Genomic DNA, 16,966 nt, shown 5'->3' with positions numbered 1-16,966 from the left:
AGGTTAATATGAGCATCTGCCCAATAATTTTTCCAATTAATTATTCATTGATTAATGTAAAGATATTTCTACGTATTTTATTATTAGTGGGCTTATTTCCATGTGAGCATATATCTATGTGAGCTTTTTTCCGTATGAGCATATTTCTAAGTGAGCATTTTTTCATGTGAGCTTTTTTCTGTGTGGGCTTTTTTCATGTGAGCATTATTCCTGTGGGTTTTTTTTCCTAGAACCAACAAAATCACTGGTGTGTTCTAATTAGTAATTATTTTTCCTTTTTGCAACTTTTGAGATTCAGAAATTCTTGAATGAATAAGTAATTTATTTCTAAGCCTGTGTAATATTCTCGAAAATTTATTTAAAAAGGGAGAGAGGGCAGATAGTTGAAAAAAATCGGTTGTTATTAAATTAAAATGCGAATTTGCAGAGAGGAAATAAAAGCATCCTTCAAAATTATAGTTTTATGTTGCGCGAGAGCAAAATTGAATATGTTTTCTTTTAAGATTTCCGTTATTTGCATATTTTATGCACCAATAAATTTTTCGTTCGCTGCCAAAATATCTTTTAAGTGCCTTTGATTTCATGTCTAAACCCATATGCACACAATTTTCATAAACGATCAATATGGAATTTTAGTGAGCTTTCTGCAATTAATATCACTTTTATAATAATTATTACTATTTTTTTAATTTTGAACATTCACTGTATATCAAACTAACGAATAATTAACTGATTCGGATTATTCTGAGCTGTAATTCGGTTCAATCATTTTGCGCAGTTCTACTTGTATTGAAATAAAAAAAAAGTTCCTCTCATCTCATAAATATAGGGTGCATGGCAGGAATAATTTTCCGATTTTGTGTGTACTTAATAAAGCAATCATAGCTGTGCAGAATCTTATTTCACCAAGTTGGAAAGAACAAGGCTTACGATATTTTCTTTCATATTTCCAAATATGAAATTACTCATCATAATCGGGCAACACAATACTACTGTATTGCACAATTATGACGAGCATATGTACCATTTCAGATAAAATTGCAAAAATTCACCATTTCGAGTAACACACTAGTTTACTTGGTCTTGAGAATGGCACCATTGAGATGCCGACTTGCACAGCCGATGCATTTCTGAAATCTCTTTCTGAATAAGAACTGTCCACTTTTAGCCAGATCTGGTGAATACTGCGACGATTTTTTTTAATCTCTAAATATAATAAAAGAAAGAGTCTGTGTGTGTGTGTCTTTCCTTCGCTTTGCGCGTAAGCTAACAGACCCACGACTACGAAATTTGGTACATAGGTGCTTCTAGACAAGAGCCAGTGCACCTCGAAGCGATTCTTTCGAAATTCGAATTAGAATTTTTTTGATTTTATGTTTTGTGACGAAATCGCGTCATTTTGAGACATAATGGGCTATAGGAAAGTGAGATTTTACTCTACACACTCCATTTTCACATCGTCATGAAACGTAGGCACTTACTATTTTACGAACTTAAAATAAATTTCGTGTTTCAATAAATCGATTCGATACGAATTTATTTAACAAAGGGAGCTTAACACCTTTTCAACGGGATTTTTTCTAAAAAAGTTTATTTTCAAAAATGTACAGTTTATTTTTCTTTGATTTTTGGACACGTTAAACTTTCATCCTTGAGACTGCTTTTACAAAAAGAATTTTGGAAAAATAATATTTTGTATTTAAAAAAAAAAATTATTAAATGAAGCTTCCGAATACACTTCTCACATCTTTAAAAATGTGATTTTGGCAACAATTTTCCTGTCTTATTGTTGTTGATAGATTTTTGATGAAATCCCATCATTTTGAATAGTTTCATTCTTTTAGAAATATGGGTTTGGCAACAATTTTTCATCGTATTTCTTATGTCACTGTTTTTAAGAGATTGGCATATTTTATTGTCATTTATATATATATATAATACATTTTTACTGATTTTTTTGATAAAGTTGTTCTGCAGAGTAAAATTCTGCGCGGAATTTTATGTTTATTATTTCACTGTTTGTAAGATATTAAAAAGTTTTGCCTGATTTTTTTTTTTTTCTTCAAGAGAAAGTTGGTTAATTTTTTTATTAGGATAATTAATATTTGTATTAAGGGATATAGCTTATTTCATTGTAATTTTTTTCTCTTGAAAATATAAGATATCATTAATTATACTTTGCTTTTCAAGATTTTTTGTTTTTTGTATTCTTTTATGTTATTTATTGCTCATTTCACTGTTTTTAAGATATTGAAAAGTTTTGAGTGATTTTTTAGGAAACAAAATTCTTAACCTCCTTTATACCATTTCAGTTCTTAAGATTTTGCAAAGGGAAGTTGGTTAATTTATTTAAGGGATACTGCTTATTTCATTGTAATTTTGTTATACGTAATAACTTTTTTTTATGAAGTTGTTTTGCAGAGTAAAATTCTACGCAGTTTTTTAATTTAACGTTTGGTGTTTCCTTCAGCCATTTTTTCGGTACATTTAAAAGCCAGACTAAGGCTGCTAGTATATATATAAAACATATTTCAGTTCATTGATTGTCCTTGGCCTTACTTGGTATCGTAATGGCTCTCACTGCTTCAATATTCTGTGATGTCACCACGCTACAAACTCTGCAAGGAAGCTTCGTTCTTACTTCTCGCTGTGGATGCAAGTGGGGCTTTTGTTGTGAATACACATATTTTCCATAACAAAATTGTCTTTCTGTTATGAACTTGAACACTACGAAAAAATCGGAAATGTGTATGAAATAGGTGCAGAAGATACTAAGAACTAATAATCACATCATTAAACTTTTATTTATTTAATTTGGAATTTTTTAGGCATATTATGGAATACAGTACTGCATTAATACAAAAACACATTTTGTACTTGATTCTAGGGCAAGTGCCACATTTATTTCCCCCTTGTGGATGCCCATGCACTAAATCCAGTTTTACTGGATATGTTTCATGGTGAGGGTAATAACAAGGTTTCATAGCAGATTTTTTAAATTGATTTTTATATGATAAAATAGTCTTCCTCATTTATTTTTTTTTACTCGTTATTATTTAAGGTTTTATTATTTGTTTACTGCCTAGCAGAATTTCAATACATGTGCAAATTTATACCAATTGTTTGTTTGTGTAGCTATATATACATAGTATCGCATGAATTTTAATATATTTTGAAAAGCCATACAAAATCAACAGACTGATGTTTGCACATAAAGATTTACCACAGACTTTTTTAGCATAAAACACAGTTTAGACCAAACTTTAACGATAGGTGGTACTATGCTGTTAATAGTCTAAAAACATGCAAACTTAAATTTTTTTTAAATATGCAGCTGAGAGCTCACAAGTTGTTGAAATAATTGAAACTAAATTTTGCTATCTGATTTAAATAATAAGGATATCAATTTCAAATTTTAACTTGGCCCAAATTCAACTTTACACCAATATTGGGTTTAAAGAAAAGCTATGCACTTCAAAGGAAGTCAATGAAGGTACCTCTTCTTCAATAAACGAAAATAGTAATCAAGTAGAAATTTTGCGTTCTTCAGCAGTGAAATCCATATCTGGTCTCCCTTGATATGCACATATTTTTATATAAAGTTTGATGATCCATTTTTAAAAATAAATTTGTAATTTCTCTGCTAATAAAATGGTTTGATTTTAAATTAATATAGTATATTTTTATGTGTGTTTACACAATGTCAGGAAAATCTTTAAGAAAAGCAAACTAACTAGACAGACTAATAAACCAACAGAATAAGAGTTTGAAATAGAACATTTATTATATCATAATGCAGATTTAGATTCCTATTGTTTATTACACCATTTAGCAATTTTTTAATATGACAGACAAAATATGCAACACTTGTTAAATTGACAGAGTTCACACTTCATTATTTTCATCACATGATTGTCTCACATAAAAAGAATATTGCACGATTCATCAGTTTTGAAAACAAAGAAATAACTGTTCCAAAAACATTACTTTAGACATAAGTAAAAGTTGCATACACTTTTGTATCTTGGCAATAATATTTTGGCAAGAAATAAATAATAATGCAAGTTTTTAATTAATTCTGAAATTAACTTCACTAACATCACACAGAAATGAAGAGTATCTTACAATACTAAAATGTCTGTCAGTCTGTGTATACAAGAAACAATTAATACAAGCACTAAAGCTCACTCAAGACATATTAAACACAATTTACATTATATACAATTATTATACATATTTAACAGTTATAAATTTATTTAAAACAAAAAGTTCACAAGCAGAACAATTATTTAAACAAGCCTGGTAGAGGTGCAGTTTAAACCACAAATAAGTCATGAAGTATTAAATCTTTTCACTAATACCTTTATTTATTTATTATTATTTTTTGGTCATTCACAAGTAACCCAATAAAACACCTACAGATATCCCATAATCTACAGAAAATAAGTTATATATTAAATTTTAAGTGCTTATAAACAGATAATATACATCAAACAGTGTGATAAGGCCTTTGGATTATTGTAGAAGTAATGACTGTTCATTATTTACAAGACTTTGGTACTAAAACGCTTGCATGCAATATAGCTATGATACAATCTCACTGAATATCATCACATAATTTAACAGGTTCTCGGATTAATAGAGGAGTTGATGAATTAGTTGAAGAATAATTAAAGTGCAAGTGAGGTAAGTAATATAAATGGTGTTAAAGTTCCATAAAAATTTTAGATGTTCTATGAATCACAGATATATATACAAGTATATATATATCCCTCCAAGAACCTGTTGCAAAGTACAGTGCAGGAACAGTTACTTATATTCCTCAATAAGAACAAATTAAAATTATAAATCATTTTCATTTATAATTAATTTCAAACAAAAGTATATTCAAAGTTATATCTATTTCTTTCACACAGTTTTATTTTCACTATTAAAAAAGAATGCAGAAAACATGAATCTTCTGTTGATTTAATTTAGTAGGAATAATTGCCATACTGCCACTGCACATAACATGAGCAAAACATATCACTTCACAAGGCTTGTTAAGGATGAACCGGTGGACCTAGTCTCTGTCCATACAAATTATATGGATAATACATTCCTAAACCAGGATGCCCAAGCTGAGACAATGGGGTTCCTTGTAGAGAAGACAGTGTTGGCTTATATGGATGATATCGACTTGCTGCAGACAAGGAACTGACAGGACTTAAACTAGTTGGATACGTTCTTCTTAAGCCAGCTGGTGAAGTTAATGATGCACCAGAACTGTAATGCATATGACAAGCTGCATTTAGACTTGATGATGCTAAGCTAAATGCTGGAGATATGAGGGATAAGGGAGATTCAGATGTAGATAGATTGGTATGAGTCCTAAGGTGTTGTAAAAGTTCTTCAGATGTACTAAATCTTTTACCACAATATGTATCCCCAATCATCCAACTGCAGACATTTGGTCTAGCTAACACAGAATGAGGATATGACAGTCCAGGCATGCCTCCTGCAGCAGCAACTGCTGCCATTGCTGCAGCAGAGCCAGTCAAGCCAGGCATATGTCCTAATCCAGGTAGTGAAGTACTTAATCTGTCATGAGTACACTGTGTACAACCACTTGGACAGGAAGACAATTGAGCATTATGCATGCTAAACTGACAATTAGTACAGTAAGGATCTCTGCAGACTGGAACTAGTGTTGTACCTCCACTTGCTGTTTTTACTCGAGCATATCCAACATAAGGTGACAGAGCTGCCGTACCTAAAGGATAACTGCCTGCTTTAAGCAAGCCACTCTGAGCTGCTGCTTGATATGCATGAGTATCAATAGGATGTCCTGGAATTGGCCCACATCCAGTGCAATTTGACAAAGGATTCAAGCCATTTAGAGCTTTATAAGCACTTAGACCTAAATGTGATAAACTTTCTTTTGCATCATTACGAGCTAAATCTAAACCTAAACCAGTTGATGATCCATATCCAAGTCCACTAAGGGTATTTTGGCTAGAGCACAAGGTTGTTGAAGTAGAATTAGATGTGTGCGGAGATGCAAGGGATGAAACAATAGATTCTGATTTACTAGGGTTGTGGGAACTACTCCTGCCATTTTCAGAAGCAGTTGGAGAATTTTTACCACAGGAACCTGTGCTTGCAGCTGGAGACCCTCGATGCACAGATGGTGAGCTTGATTTTGAGTTGGGAGTCTTTTTACCACAAAAATCAGAGTTCAGGTTTTCATCTTTTTTAATGACAGATTCATAGGGTTTAAATGATGGCTTACTATTGCTATGATCATCACTAATAATAACAGGAGATTTGTCCTTCTTGGAATCATTGTTATTATCCTTAGATTTCTCTAAACCAGAAATAATAGGTTTATTATTTGGATTATCAGCACCAATATTACTACATGTTTGAGCAAGTAAAGCCAATGGACTCTTCTTTGCATCTAACTGTAAAAAAAAAAAAAAAAAAAAAAAGAAAAGAAAAATTATTGCTTGCACATTACAGTTCATATTACTGACCAATAAGATTATTAAGAGAAATATTTTTACTACTTTAAATTTTTTGTAACTAAATAAGAAAATATTAAAACTTTTATACTTAAAATTTTGAAAGGGGAGACTTCATTTTGCATAAAAAAGATATATCATAAAGTTAAGGAAGAAATATCAGAAACAACAACAAAAAAAAAAAAAAAAAAAAAGATAATAATTGTTTACTATTTATTCTAATGAAAAAAATTATCCCAGGATGGGCAACGAATTTGGCAAGTCAAATAAACAACAGCTGGTGATAACTAAGTTGATTTTTGTGTCATACATTTCAATGCATGGAATTTTAAATCTGAAATATATGTTATATTCCAGATTGGAAATTATTGTCAATAAATGATGCATACAATAAGACTATTCACAAAAAGAAATTACAGAGCAGCAATATCTTTAAATAAGAAAAAAATAATTAGATATCCAATTTTTTGTAACATAGTATCAACATAGCATGGATAACAAAACTTCAGAGGTATTTAATAGTGGTGATTTAAGATTTGTGATTAAATTTATAAAAATTAAACAAAAGCTTTCTTGTTCTATTTAATTTAGACATTATGGTTGACAGATGACTCACAAAAGAAACACATCTCAAAAGAAGTATTTTGAGAAAAACTAATTTAAAACTTAACTTGCAATTTTATAGCAAAACATGATTTAAAATTTAATGATAATTTTATATAAAGAGCCTCTATATAAATAGTCTATTTCCTCTTCATCTAAATATTACTTTTAATTTTTTTAACACTTTATTCTGTCTCGTAGTTTTAAATTCTGCACAGCATTATTTGCAGTTCTCTGCAAATAATGCTCTGCTAAAAGATATTATTCTCTTTTAATTTTTTCTAAATTTCTCATACTATATAAATGAAGATTGTAAATTCCAACAATTATTAGTACATAAAATTTTATCTAGGTGCATCAGTCTTGGTACCCAGAAAAACATATTCCTATGTTTATCGAAATTAAAAACCCTTTAACATGGGAGGATGAATGTTTCATTTTATACATGAGGATGCACATGGAGTATATTTGACCCTACAACCACAGTATCTTTTTCCAAAATTATAGTATTGTTGCTTGAAATAAGTTTTATACAGTCTATATATATATAAAATCTATTATGCAAATATGAAATTGCTCAAATTATATTTATGACACTTAATATAAAAATAATGTAAATTATCATACAGAAATTTTTTAAAAAAATCAAATTATATTTTTATTATTTTCTGTATTAAAATATAATCACTAGATTTCACAGTAGATATTTTCTTTTTTCTATATATATATGATTTATCACTCATATATATTTTCTGAAGTTAATTTTGTACTCTCTTTACCAATAAAATATGTACTTTCTGCGAATGACTATATGTTATCCAATTCTTATTCGCAATCTGTATTATGCTCACTAAATAATTCATGGACACTTATTTATTAATTGTGGTATACTATTTTGTAATCATCATCATTTTCACTTTAATCTAATAAAAATTGAAATCAGGCCATTTTTTCCTTGTAATTGTCATTTCGCATTAAAAACTGATTGCTTTTAATTTTTAGAAATCTAAAGATAAGAAAATGCAATGAAAAATTCTGCATGCAAAATTTACATTTACACAAGGACACATGCGAGGTAAATACGACTCCAAAATAATATTTACAGTATTTAATATTTTACTTTATTTACAGTATTTAAGTAATAATTTAGTAAATAAATAAAATTGAAATTTGAAACCCAATCTAAAGTAAAGGTCATGACTTTGATGACAACTACTTTAAAAAAAAAAAAAAAAAAAAAAACACTTATGTGATTGTTTCATTTTAACTCATTTTAATAACGCAGACTGAAAACTCATCATTTTTAACTAGTACATTAAATTATAATACCACATATAACAAATAAAAAGTCATGTTAAAACTTATTGAAATTAATTTTGACATACAGTTAATTTAAATAAAACACAGATAAAACCTGCAACTGAAGAAAGTTCCATCTTTAAACTAAGTCCTTGAAAATATACTTTCTTATTGCTTTAATGCCTCCAATAATCAGTATTAGCATGATATTCAAAACAGATAAAACTATTACTAACCTCTGAAAGCAAACTTCACAACATTTCTGCATAAGTAAAAACTGCAGTCCTTTTTAAATACAAGGTAGTATGTATTATGAGAATGCAGTGTCTTCTATGTTTATGAAATTGAAAATCTCAGTAGCATCATACAATAATTCTGTAGAGCATCAATCAAAGTGAAATGTGTATAAACACACAGATTTAAGATCCTTTTAACAGTCAGATCTCTTAAAAATTTCAGATTTTTTCAGTTAATGCACTAAAAAGAAGAATGGAAGAAAAGGGCAGAAAAAAAGGGGGAACATTTATCTGCAACTGCATGTTTTAAATAAAAGAATAAATATTTGCCATTCAGCCAGGTTTATCAACATTTATCTTAATAATAGCAGACTTTACAAGAGTACAATTTAGCCATTACTGTTAACGGTATCAACAGTAGATAATATCCTCATGTCTACAGAACTTTCCAAACAGCAAATCATTTTGTAAACACAACTTATCAGAAATGGTTTGCTGTTAAAATCAATTCATTAATTCTCACTCCATTTTTTTTTTAACTGACAGCATGTGAAAATAAAGACCCACGATTACATAATTTGAATTTTGAATTAATTCTAGATTAGCATTTATTATCTAGTAAATGAAATCAGTTCTTGATGTTTTCTAACAAGTACTTCAAAACTTATTTTAGCTAACATAACTTTTGATATAGTTAAGATGATCAAAGCAAAAATTGTGCATTAGTTTTCATAAACCACCAAGATATCCCCCCTCAAAAAATATGAATGACTTTTAAATTGTATTTCAATTTATAAGCATGTTTTCTGATTAATCAAGCCCAGTACATTAAGTCTTGCAGGTGTTGGCATAAATCATGCTTTAAGTTATTTCATAATATGTAAAACTTCATTATTAGTAAACATAAATATTCAAAATAAAATTTTCAAGCGCATAATATTTTTGTGACAAAACATTATTAAAAGTTTGGAAATCTATTTAAATGTCAACTTTCTGCAACAAAATAGGAAAATGCACTTCTGATCAAATTTCGTTAAATTTTCTACGAAAGAATTATTAAAGTTATCTGATACATCTCTTTAAAATGAGTGCAATAGAAAAATATTAAAAAGTATTATTTTTATTTTATCAATAATCATAAATGAAAATATATATATATAAATTAATACACAAAACAATATGCCTTTAATAAATATTTTATTTTAACAAAATAGTTACAACTATAAAACATGTTTTCTGAACTAATAATAGTAGTTTAGTTCACAGACACATTGATGTACATGCACGTGCAATCATGCAGTTACAGCCACAATGTTTTTGGTGCATCCATAATGGATCAGATCAAGAAAAAAAAACCATTTGAATAAGTTATAATTTTTTTCTACATCTGACAGCATTTAATGTAACAAAGATACCATCTAAAAGAAGAAACACATCCGGATTAACATTTTCTTTTATAGTAGAGGTCACTTAATGTAATCATGGTTAATGTTATCGATTTGCCGAAGTCCTGCTCATTTGCATACGGAAACATGGAAAATACATAGCATATTGTGATCAATAATTGAGTTAATATCATCAAGTATTACTGGAAATTTTTTTACTGAAATAAAGTTGTCAAATAAGATCAAAATAGATTATAAAAATTGCTAAATATCAGAAAAATGTTGCCAAATAAGAGATTATGTCACCAAACAGACTGTTAGTCAGATATTTTAAAATTAAGTTAAAAGAAATTAGTTCGGATTAGATTTTACTCTACTGATTTTGGAGATATTCAGACACATATCCCTCTTCCTTAGTAGCAAAATAAATTCTGTAATTTTTTACCCCAACTTTTTTAAATCTCCTGGAAACATCTATGCTGAATTAAGGTTGCTTTTTTTACTGAATTTTAAATTTGCCTGTTCTCTTCCATTAAACAAGTAATGGCCCCAAGTATTAAGATTAGGGATATAGCCAATGGTTAAATAATTTCTAGAAAAGTTATCTACAGTTCACAACAAATTTTTGTATTTTCTGAATTAAAAATATACAAAAGTACTTATTTATAGGTTTTTTTATTGCATTGATACTAAACTAGTTAAATTCTCTTGTTATTTTGAAGGATATTTTTTTTCTCATCATTTAACAAAATAACTGTGGACAAACCCAAATACATTAGCGGCACCTACTACAATTTTCCTCAACAGTATATCAACAAATCAAAGAAACCAATAGTTATTGAACTATCTAGTTTGTTCTGATATGAAATTACATTAAAAAATCAGAAATATTTACCAATTTTAAACACCTCATGGACATTTCAATGATTAAATCAATTCAGTTTTATATCACGCATACAAAATGTTGGAACTTTTAAAGTTGCTTGATTTGTTAAAGAATCATCATGTTTCTTAGACACAAGAAATATTTATACAGTACAAAGTACGAAATCCAGACGTCCATTATCCGGAATGATCTAAAATCCAGACCTCAAAACTACCAAAGTTTTCTCGTAGGCTTTACGCATGTGCATTTCATCCCCCCCCGCCCCCGCACATAATAAAACATTTGGAGAGTCCCGGTTCTTAATTTCACTTTGACAATAAATAAATTACCTTGTTATTGAAGAAACAATCATTTTAGTATAAATTTGTACGATCAGTGATCAATAAATTGGCTCCGTTGTTGCATATCTGCTTTGGCACACATCTCAAACCGAAAGATACATCATAACATAGATACATTGTTGATCTAACGTCAACCTGGCGAATCATTATTTATTATACTTTCCTTTCATCATCGCATGTTTATCGAAACATGACAACTTGAGAAATGACTCATGTAGCGATGCCTAAACAATTTTTTATGTTAGTAATTGAATAATAAAGCAGTATGGTAACCTTTTATGTTGACATCATGCTTGGCAATGATTACAGATTTAAGTTAAATGCGCTAAAAATATTGACGAGGAAAAATTTATCAAAAATTCCTTTCCATATGCTAAAAATAGATTTTGTTGATGATACTCACAGACCCAAAGATTACATTTCGGGCTATTTGAATTAACAATAACTGATTTGTTATTCACATAAACCCAGAACCAACATCAGGACTCGTATGGCCACACCAAGTCGCAGAATTTAGGACCCACGGAGACTGCATCATGTGGTAAGATATCTAGCGTCGGCTCTTAATAAGGCTTAAAGTATATGTGGGAATTTATTTATTCAGAACTTTGAAAAAACTTAAGCATAAGTATAATAAATATATTATTATTAAGTTTCTAACAGTATACCTGAACTAATACAATTCAGGCTTAATTGCCTCAGTGCGCGATAGAAGCAAGATAAAATTTAACGGAACAGCTTGTCGTTATCGCCAAGCTCATGATACATAACCAAATATGTATAGTGAAGAACAGCTAAATTTGATGATGATAGCTGCTAATTTTTAAGATTTTCTGATATCGCAAAACAAAGGTGAAATTTTCCAGTTAATGGATTTTATAAAGAAATGTGGAGAAGCGGTAATAAATGAAGATGATATAAAAGAGGTTTTTCATTGTGATGACAATGCTTCTCAATCATCAATCAGTTAATGAATGGTGAAATCTGTAGTATGGTTCTAGATCCAGAAAAGAGAGAAGTTGCTGAAAATGAGAAAATTTCGATTGACAAATAAATTAGTCGCAATTCTCAACACAGCAGTTACTACTAAACAATGTAACTAAGCAAGATATTACGTCTGTCTACAGAATTAAATAGAAAGTATTAGCACAAAAAATGAAGCAACTTAAAAAGCTTACATTAAAAGAAATGTGTAATAAGGTAAATAAAAAAATATTAAGCTTTTTTTTGTAAATTTTGTTACCCTTTAGATCATAAATAGTTCATTATTTCATAAATCATGATTTCATATTTTTAACTTTATAATTTCTACATGTAATCTTACTAGATTTAAACTAATGACCTAATATCCGGAATCGCTGAAGTCCTCATTTCGGACTTTGTACTGTATCGGAATGATTCACTTATAGTAAAGATGTAACATATTTATTAATATCTCAAAGAGAGTACAAAGATAGCAAAACAGACTACTACTCATTCATTAATTATTTGTAAACTGGATAATATTCTACTTTGGAATAAAAGGTATGCTTCACATTTGTACACATCTGCATATACACATGGAATCACATCTGCATATACACATGGAAAAAATATTAGGTAGAACTAATTTCTGATTTTTTTTTTTTTTTTTTTAAATATATCTCAAAGGATAGCTTGAGAATGAGTCAAAAGGATTGTAAAAGCTGATCAATATACCAACAACAGGCCCAGTGGTGCAGCCCGCACAACCAGTATGGCTACACCACATTAAGTCAGGGATGAAAAATTTTTGCACCAAATATTTTAGAATTTAGGACTTCTGGTGATTGCACTCAGTGGGAAAATGTCCAGAGCTGACATCAACTATCACACAGCAGCTTCGTAGTTCGCTTGAGCATGCCATGTAATGATCTATCGTGTAGATACTCTTATTACCACTTCCCTCTCAAATTTTTAACTTTGTACTACAGAACAAATATACTTTATTTAAAAAATTTTCATACTACAAGAATATTTTTGTGAATACAAACTAAAATATAAAAGGTACATTAATTTTATTTAAAAGAATTGAGAGGAAATTAAAATTCCTAACAATCTAACAGTATGTTTAATTTGAATACACTAAGAGGTGAATCTGATAGGTTTTTCTCGAAGAAAACCTAACGCAACCTATGCACATCCAAATCCCACTACACCTGAATAGCACAAGTTTTTGAAACAGATAAAATGAGACATTGAGGGTTGCATACATAGATGCTTTACAACATGAAGAATTAATTTATCAGTACATTTAACAGCTTTTCCACAAAAGTGAAGATACTCGAAGTACCTTACATTTTTTTATACATCAGAGGCATCTCTAAATTTTATAATAAAACATTAAAATGACTTTGAGAAAGAATATGTGTAAAAAGAGCCAAAAAAATATTTTTTGGTTCTGAGATTCAAACAATATGTTAAATAATCAATAGTTACATATTTCTACAATAATTCATAATTAAAATTATACATAGTATCATTACTCATTTAAAAACTTTACAAAGAATATAAAAACATTTCACAATATAATACACATGATAATAATATGTACAATTTACATTCTGTCAAGTTAAAACCACAAGTTGTTTATTTAAAAAAATGTTTTTCCAAGTTAATAGAATGTATTCATCATAATAAAACTAAAAATTTATGATAAATCCAAGTAAACATTAAAATAAATATACCTTTCTTTGTGTATTCATAATTATTTATACATTACAGAACACATATTAATATTCAGTTGTTTTGTTTATTTAATCAGATTTCTCAAAACAAACAATACTTATTAACTTAATACTTGTAATCAAAATAGTATCTGTATATTTCATGTACTCTAAAATAGTAGTCTTAGTGCATGCAGGCCAAATACATGATACAGTACAAAGTCTTTAATCCTGACGTCCATAATCCAGAATGATCTATAATCCGGACCTCAAAGCTACAAACTTTCTTCGCATGCACATCATACGTTTACGCATGTGCATTTAATGTATAACGGACGGTATAAGTTGGGCTAAAATTATCTATTTCAGTTAATGTTGCAGATTGTGTTGTTCCTTAATCTTCTAACTGGATCCGACTTACTATTTTTTGCAAACTGTTAGAGTAATTTTATAAAAAGTAATTTTGAACTTTTGATTATGTCAAAAAAAGTTTCAGATTCTGGAGCTGCCAAAGGATCTACAAAGCGAGAGCTTGTTTCGATGTACCGCATTCGATAGTGAAGAAAGTGACAGAAAGGTTACTGAAAACGAAAAAATTTCGCTTGATGTCGGTATTCTCGACACAGCAATTACAGGACTTGAACAGTGTAACTGAACAAGAAATTATGTTTGTTTATAAAATTAATGAGAAAGTATTAGCACAAAAAACGAAGCAACTTAAACAACTTACACTGAAAGAAATGTTTAATAAGGTAAACAAATAAATATTAAGCTTTTTTTTTCTTGTAAATTTTGATACCCTTTAGATCATAATTGCTCGTTATTTCATAAATTATGGTTTTATATTTTTAATTTTATAATTTCTGCATGCCATCTTACCAGATTTAAATTGATGATCTATAATACAGAAAAACCCCTAATCCGGAATCGCCGAAGTTCCGACGAGTCCGGATTAAAGACTTTGTACTGTATAAAAGCAAATGACAGAGATTTTTTTAAAACCAAAATGAAAAGTTTTCTTTAACAAACACTGTTAAAGTGAACTTTAAACTTCATTTACTAAATATTTACCAAAATTGCATAAATGGTAAAAATAATGACAAAGGATAATCTTCTTTTCTTACTGAAATCTAAAGTAACACAGCAATAGCTAATTACTAAATTTTTAGATGAAATTTATTTCAAATAATTCTAATGTCTTGAATTAGCCACTAACTTACTTTTAACTATAACTGAAACAAATTATGGAAATTTTCCAAGCAGGACAAAAACTTGAGAATAAATAATGATAATCTATTATTTATTTAATTTTTCTTTGATGCATACAGAGAAAATACGCATATCTGTGTAAATAAACATCCTATATTTCTTATTATAGTTTTCAGCTACATCTCAAGGCCTTTCATTTTGATGGAAGTTGGTAACTTTTATTTTGATGGAAGTTAAAGAAATATTCAGGAAAATCATTGTTATAAATTACAGATGCTCCTCAGTCTTGCTCGTTTTTATTACTATTTACATATTAATTTTCAGCTATGGAGAAAACTGTTCATGTATTTAATACATGAACAGTCAGTTTTCAGTTCTGATTTTTTATAGCAAAAAATCATAACTGAAGGTACCTGTAATCTGACAAGTATGAAAAAAAGTTGATCAAATCTGTATTTTCAAATATCTGAATAAGAATTATAACGCAAAATAATTCAGTTAGTTCTATTTGTAGATTTTTTTAGGTGTTATGTTCATTTTGAGTTTAAATGGTAATGAAAATAATATAAAACTGGACCCAATATCATTTAAATCTTAAAACTTTCTTCAAATTCTTGCTATAATGATGCTAATTGAATTTGTGAGCCACATCAAATTGCTGCAAGGGCTGCCAGCTTGAGACCACTGCTCTATAGGAAAAAGTGCTAAATTATTTTGGAATTAAATTAAAATTATTCACAGATTACAGTTAATTCAGTAAGTTATTCTGCATGTTGTAGTCTTTTGTAACTGATAAATGACATCAGAAAAAAACCTCGCCATGCTGGAAGTTAAAAGCCACAGAATGAAGAAGAATACAATGAAGCAGAAAAACAAATGGTGAAAAGCATAACATGATTTAAGACTAGATTAGGATGAAGCTATTCAAAATTAGCTAGAGCAAAATTAACTCTACTTCCTTATACTATAGTTATATATGAAATACATGATAATTTTGTACAAAAGGAAAAAAAGTAAAAGTTCAATGAATGTGTTTATACAATTCTTAATGCTTTTATAGCATCAGAATTTTCAAGCATGTTTTGTCAAATTCGATGAAATTAGTTCCATGTTGCTTTGAGTTCATGACTAACTTAACACTAGAACAACGATAGGGGCCAATTTGACCCCTGAACACTTTTGGCCATCGAGTTGATTATTTTTGTTTTATTAGAATTCCTTTGGGATTTTTTGACTTATCCTAAATAGATAACATATGTTTGTAAAAAAAAATTTCAGCATTCTAGGTTTGTTAGTTTATGAAAAATTGACATCGGGAAACATTTCTCATTTCTGGATTTAGAGAGTGAATCATCCTCCGAGTAAGTACATAAAAAGTATTATTATATAAATTGTGTTTTATTTTAGTTAACATTAGTTTTAATTTGTGAAACCAATTATTTGAAATCAATTCTTATATCAAATTAATGAGTTATTTGAATAATTGTAGTATGATCCATTTGATCGCCATGTACTCGATACATTTACAGTATTTTCAATAAATTATCAATAAATTATCATGTGATATTAAATGTAAATTATGAAATACATATAAAGTACATATTTCTGCCAATGTATGGCATTTAAAATGGTTTTACCGTTGTTATTTCAGTACTTTCATCGAAGGGTTAAAATGATCCCTTACCGCCGTTCTAGTGTTAACAGATTTTTACTAAACATTACAATGTACAATATATCATTATCTTAGTTTTGTCAAAGTAATATAGGTTTAGCAATTTACATTCTATCTATACAAAATTAAAAATGTTTTGATTTTTAGA

At 28.9% G+C, this 16,966-nt stretch overlaps 1 protein-coding gene across 3 annotated transcripts in view; it reads right to left on the bottom strand.

The window, feature by feature from the left end:
* Nucleotides 1-3,759: 3,759 nt before the first annotated feature.
* noc (zinc finger protein no ocelli) overlaps nucleotides 3,760-16,966 on the bottom strand; it is a 35,771-nt gene continuing 22,564 nt past the window's right edge. For 2 of the 3 annotated variants that reach the window (XR_004758427.2, XR_015042195.1), the window contains one exon: nucleotides 6,309-6,443. Coding sequence is in view for 1 of the 3 variants with exons in the window: in XM_035361169.2 (XP_035217060.1) it covers nucleotides 5,043-6,443 (1,401 nt within the window). In the remaining 2 variants the exon portion in view is untranslated. Of the gene's footprint in view, nucleotides 6,444-16,966 lie in introns of all 3 variants that reach the window. The other variant, XM_035361169.2, reaches the window with a different exon arrangement.

This window comes from Stegodyphus dumicola, chromosome 7, assembly GCF_044657685.1.
Source record: "Stegodyphus dumicola isolate Sdum_Otavi_A_Nest chromosome 7, ASM4465768v1".
In the NCBI taxonomy this organism is placed as follows: Eukaryota; Metazoa; Arthropoda; class Arachnida; order Araneae; family Eresidae; genus Stegodyphus; species Stegodyphus dumicola.
The sequence above is the reverse complement of the archived record's forward strand: the minus strand, read 5'-3'. Positions and strand labels throughout refer to the sequence as shown.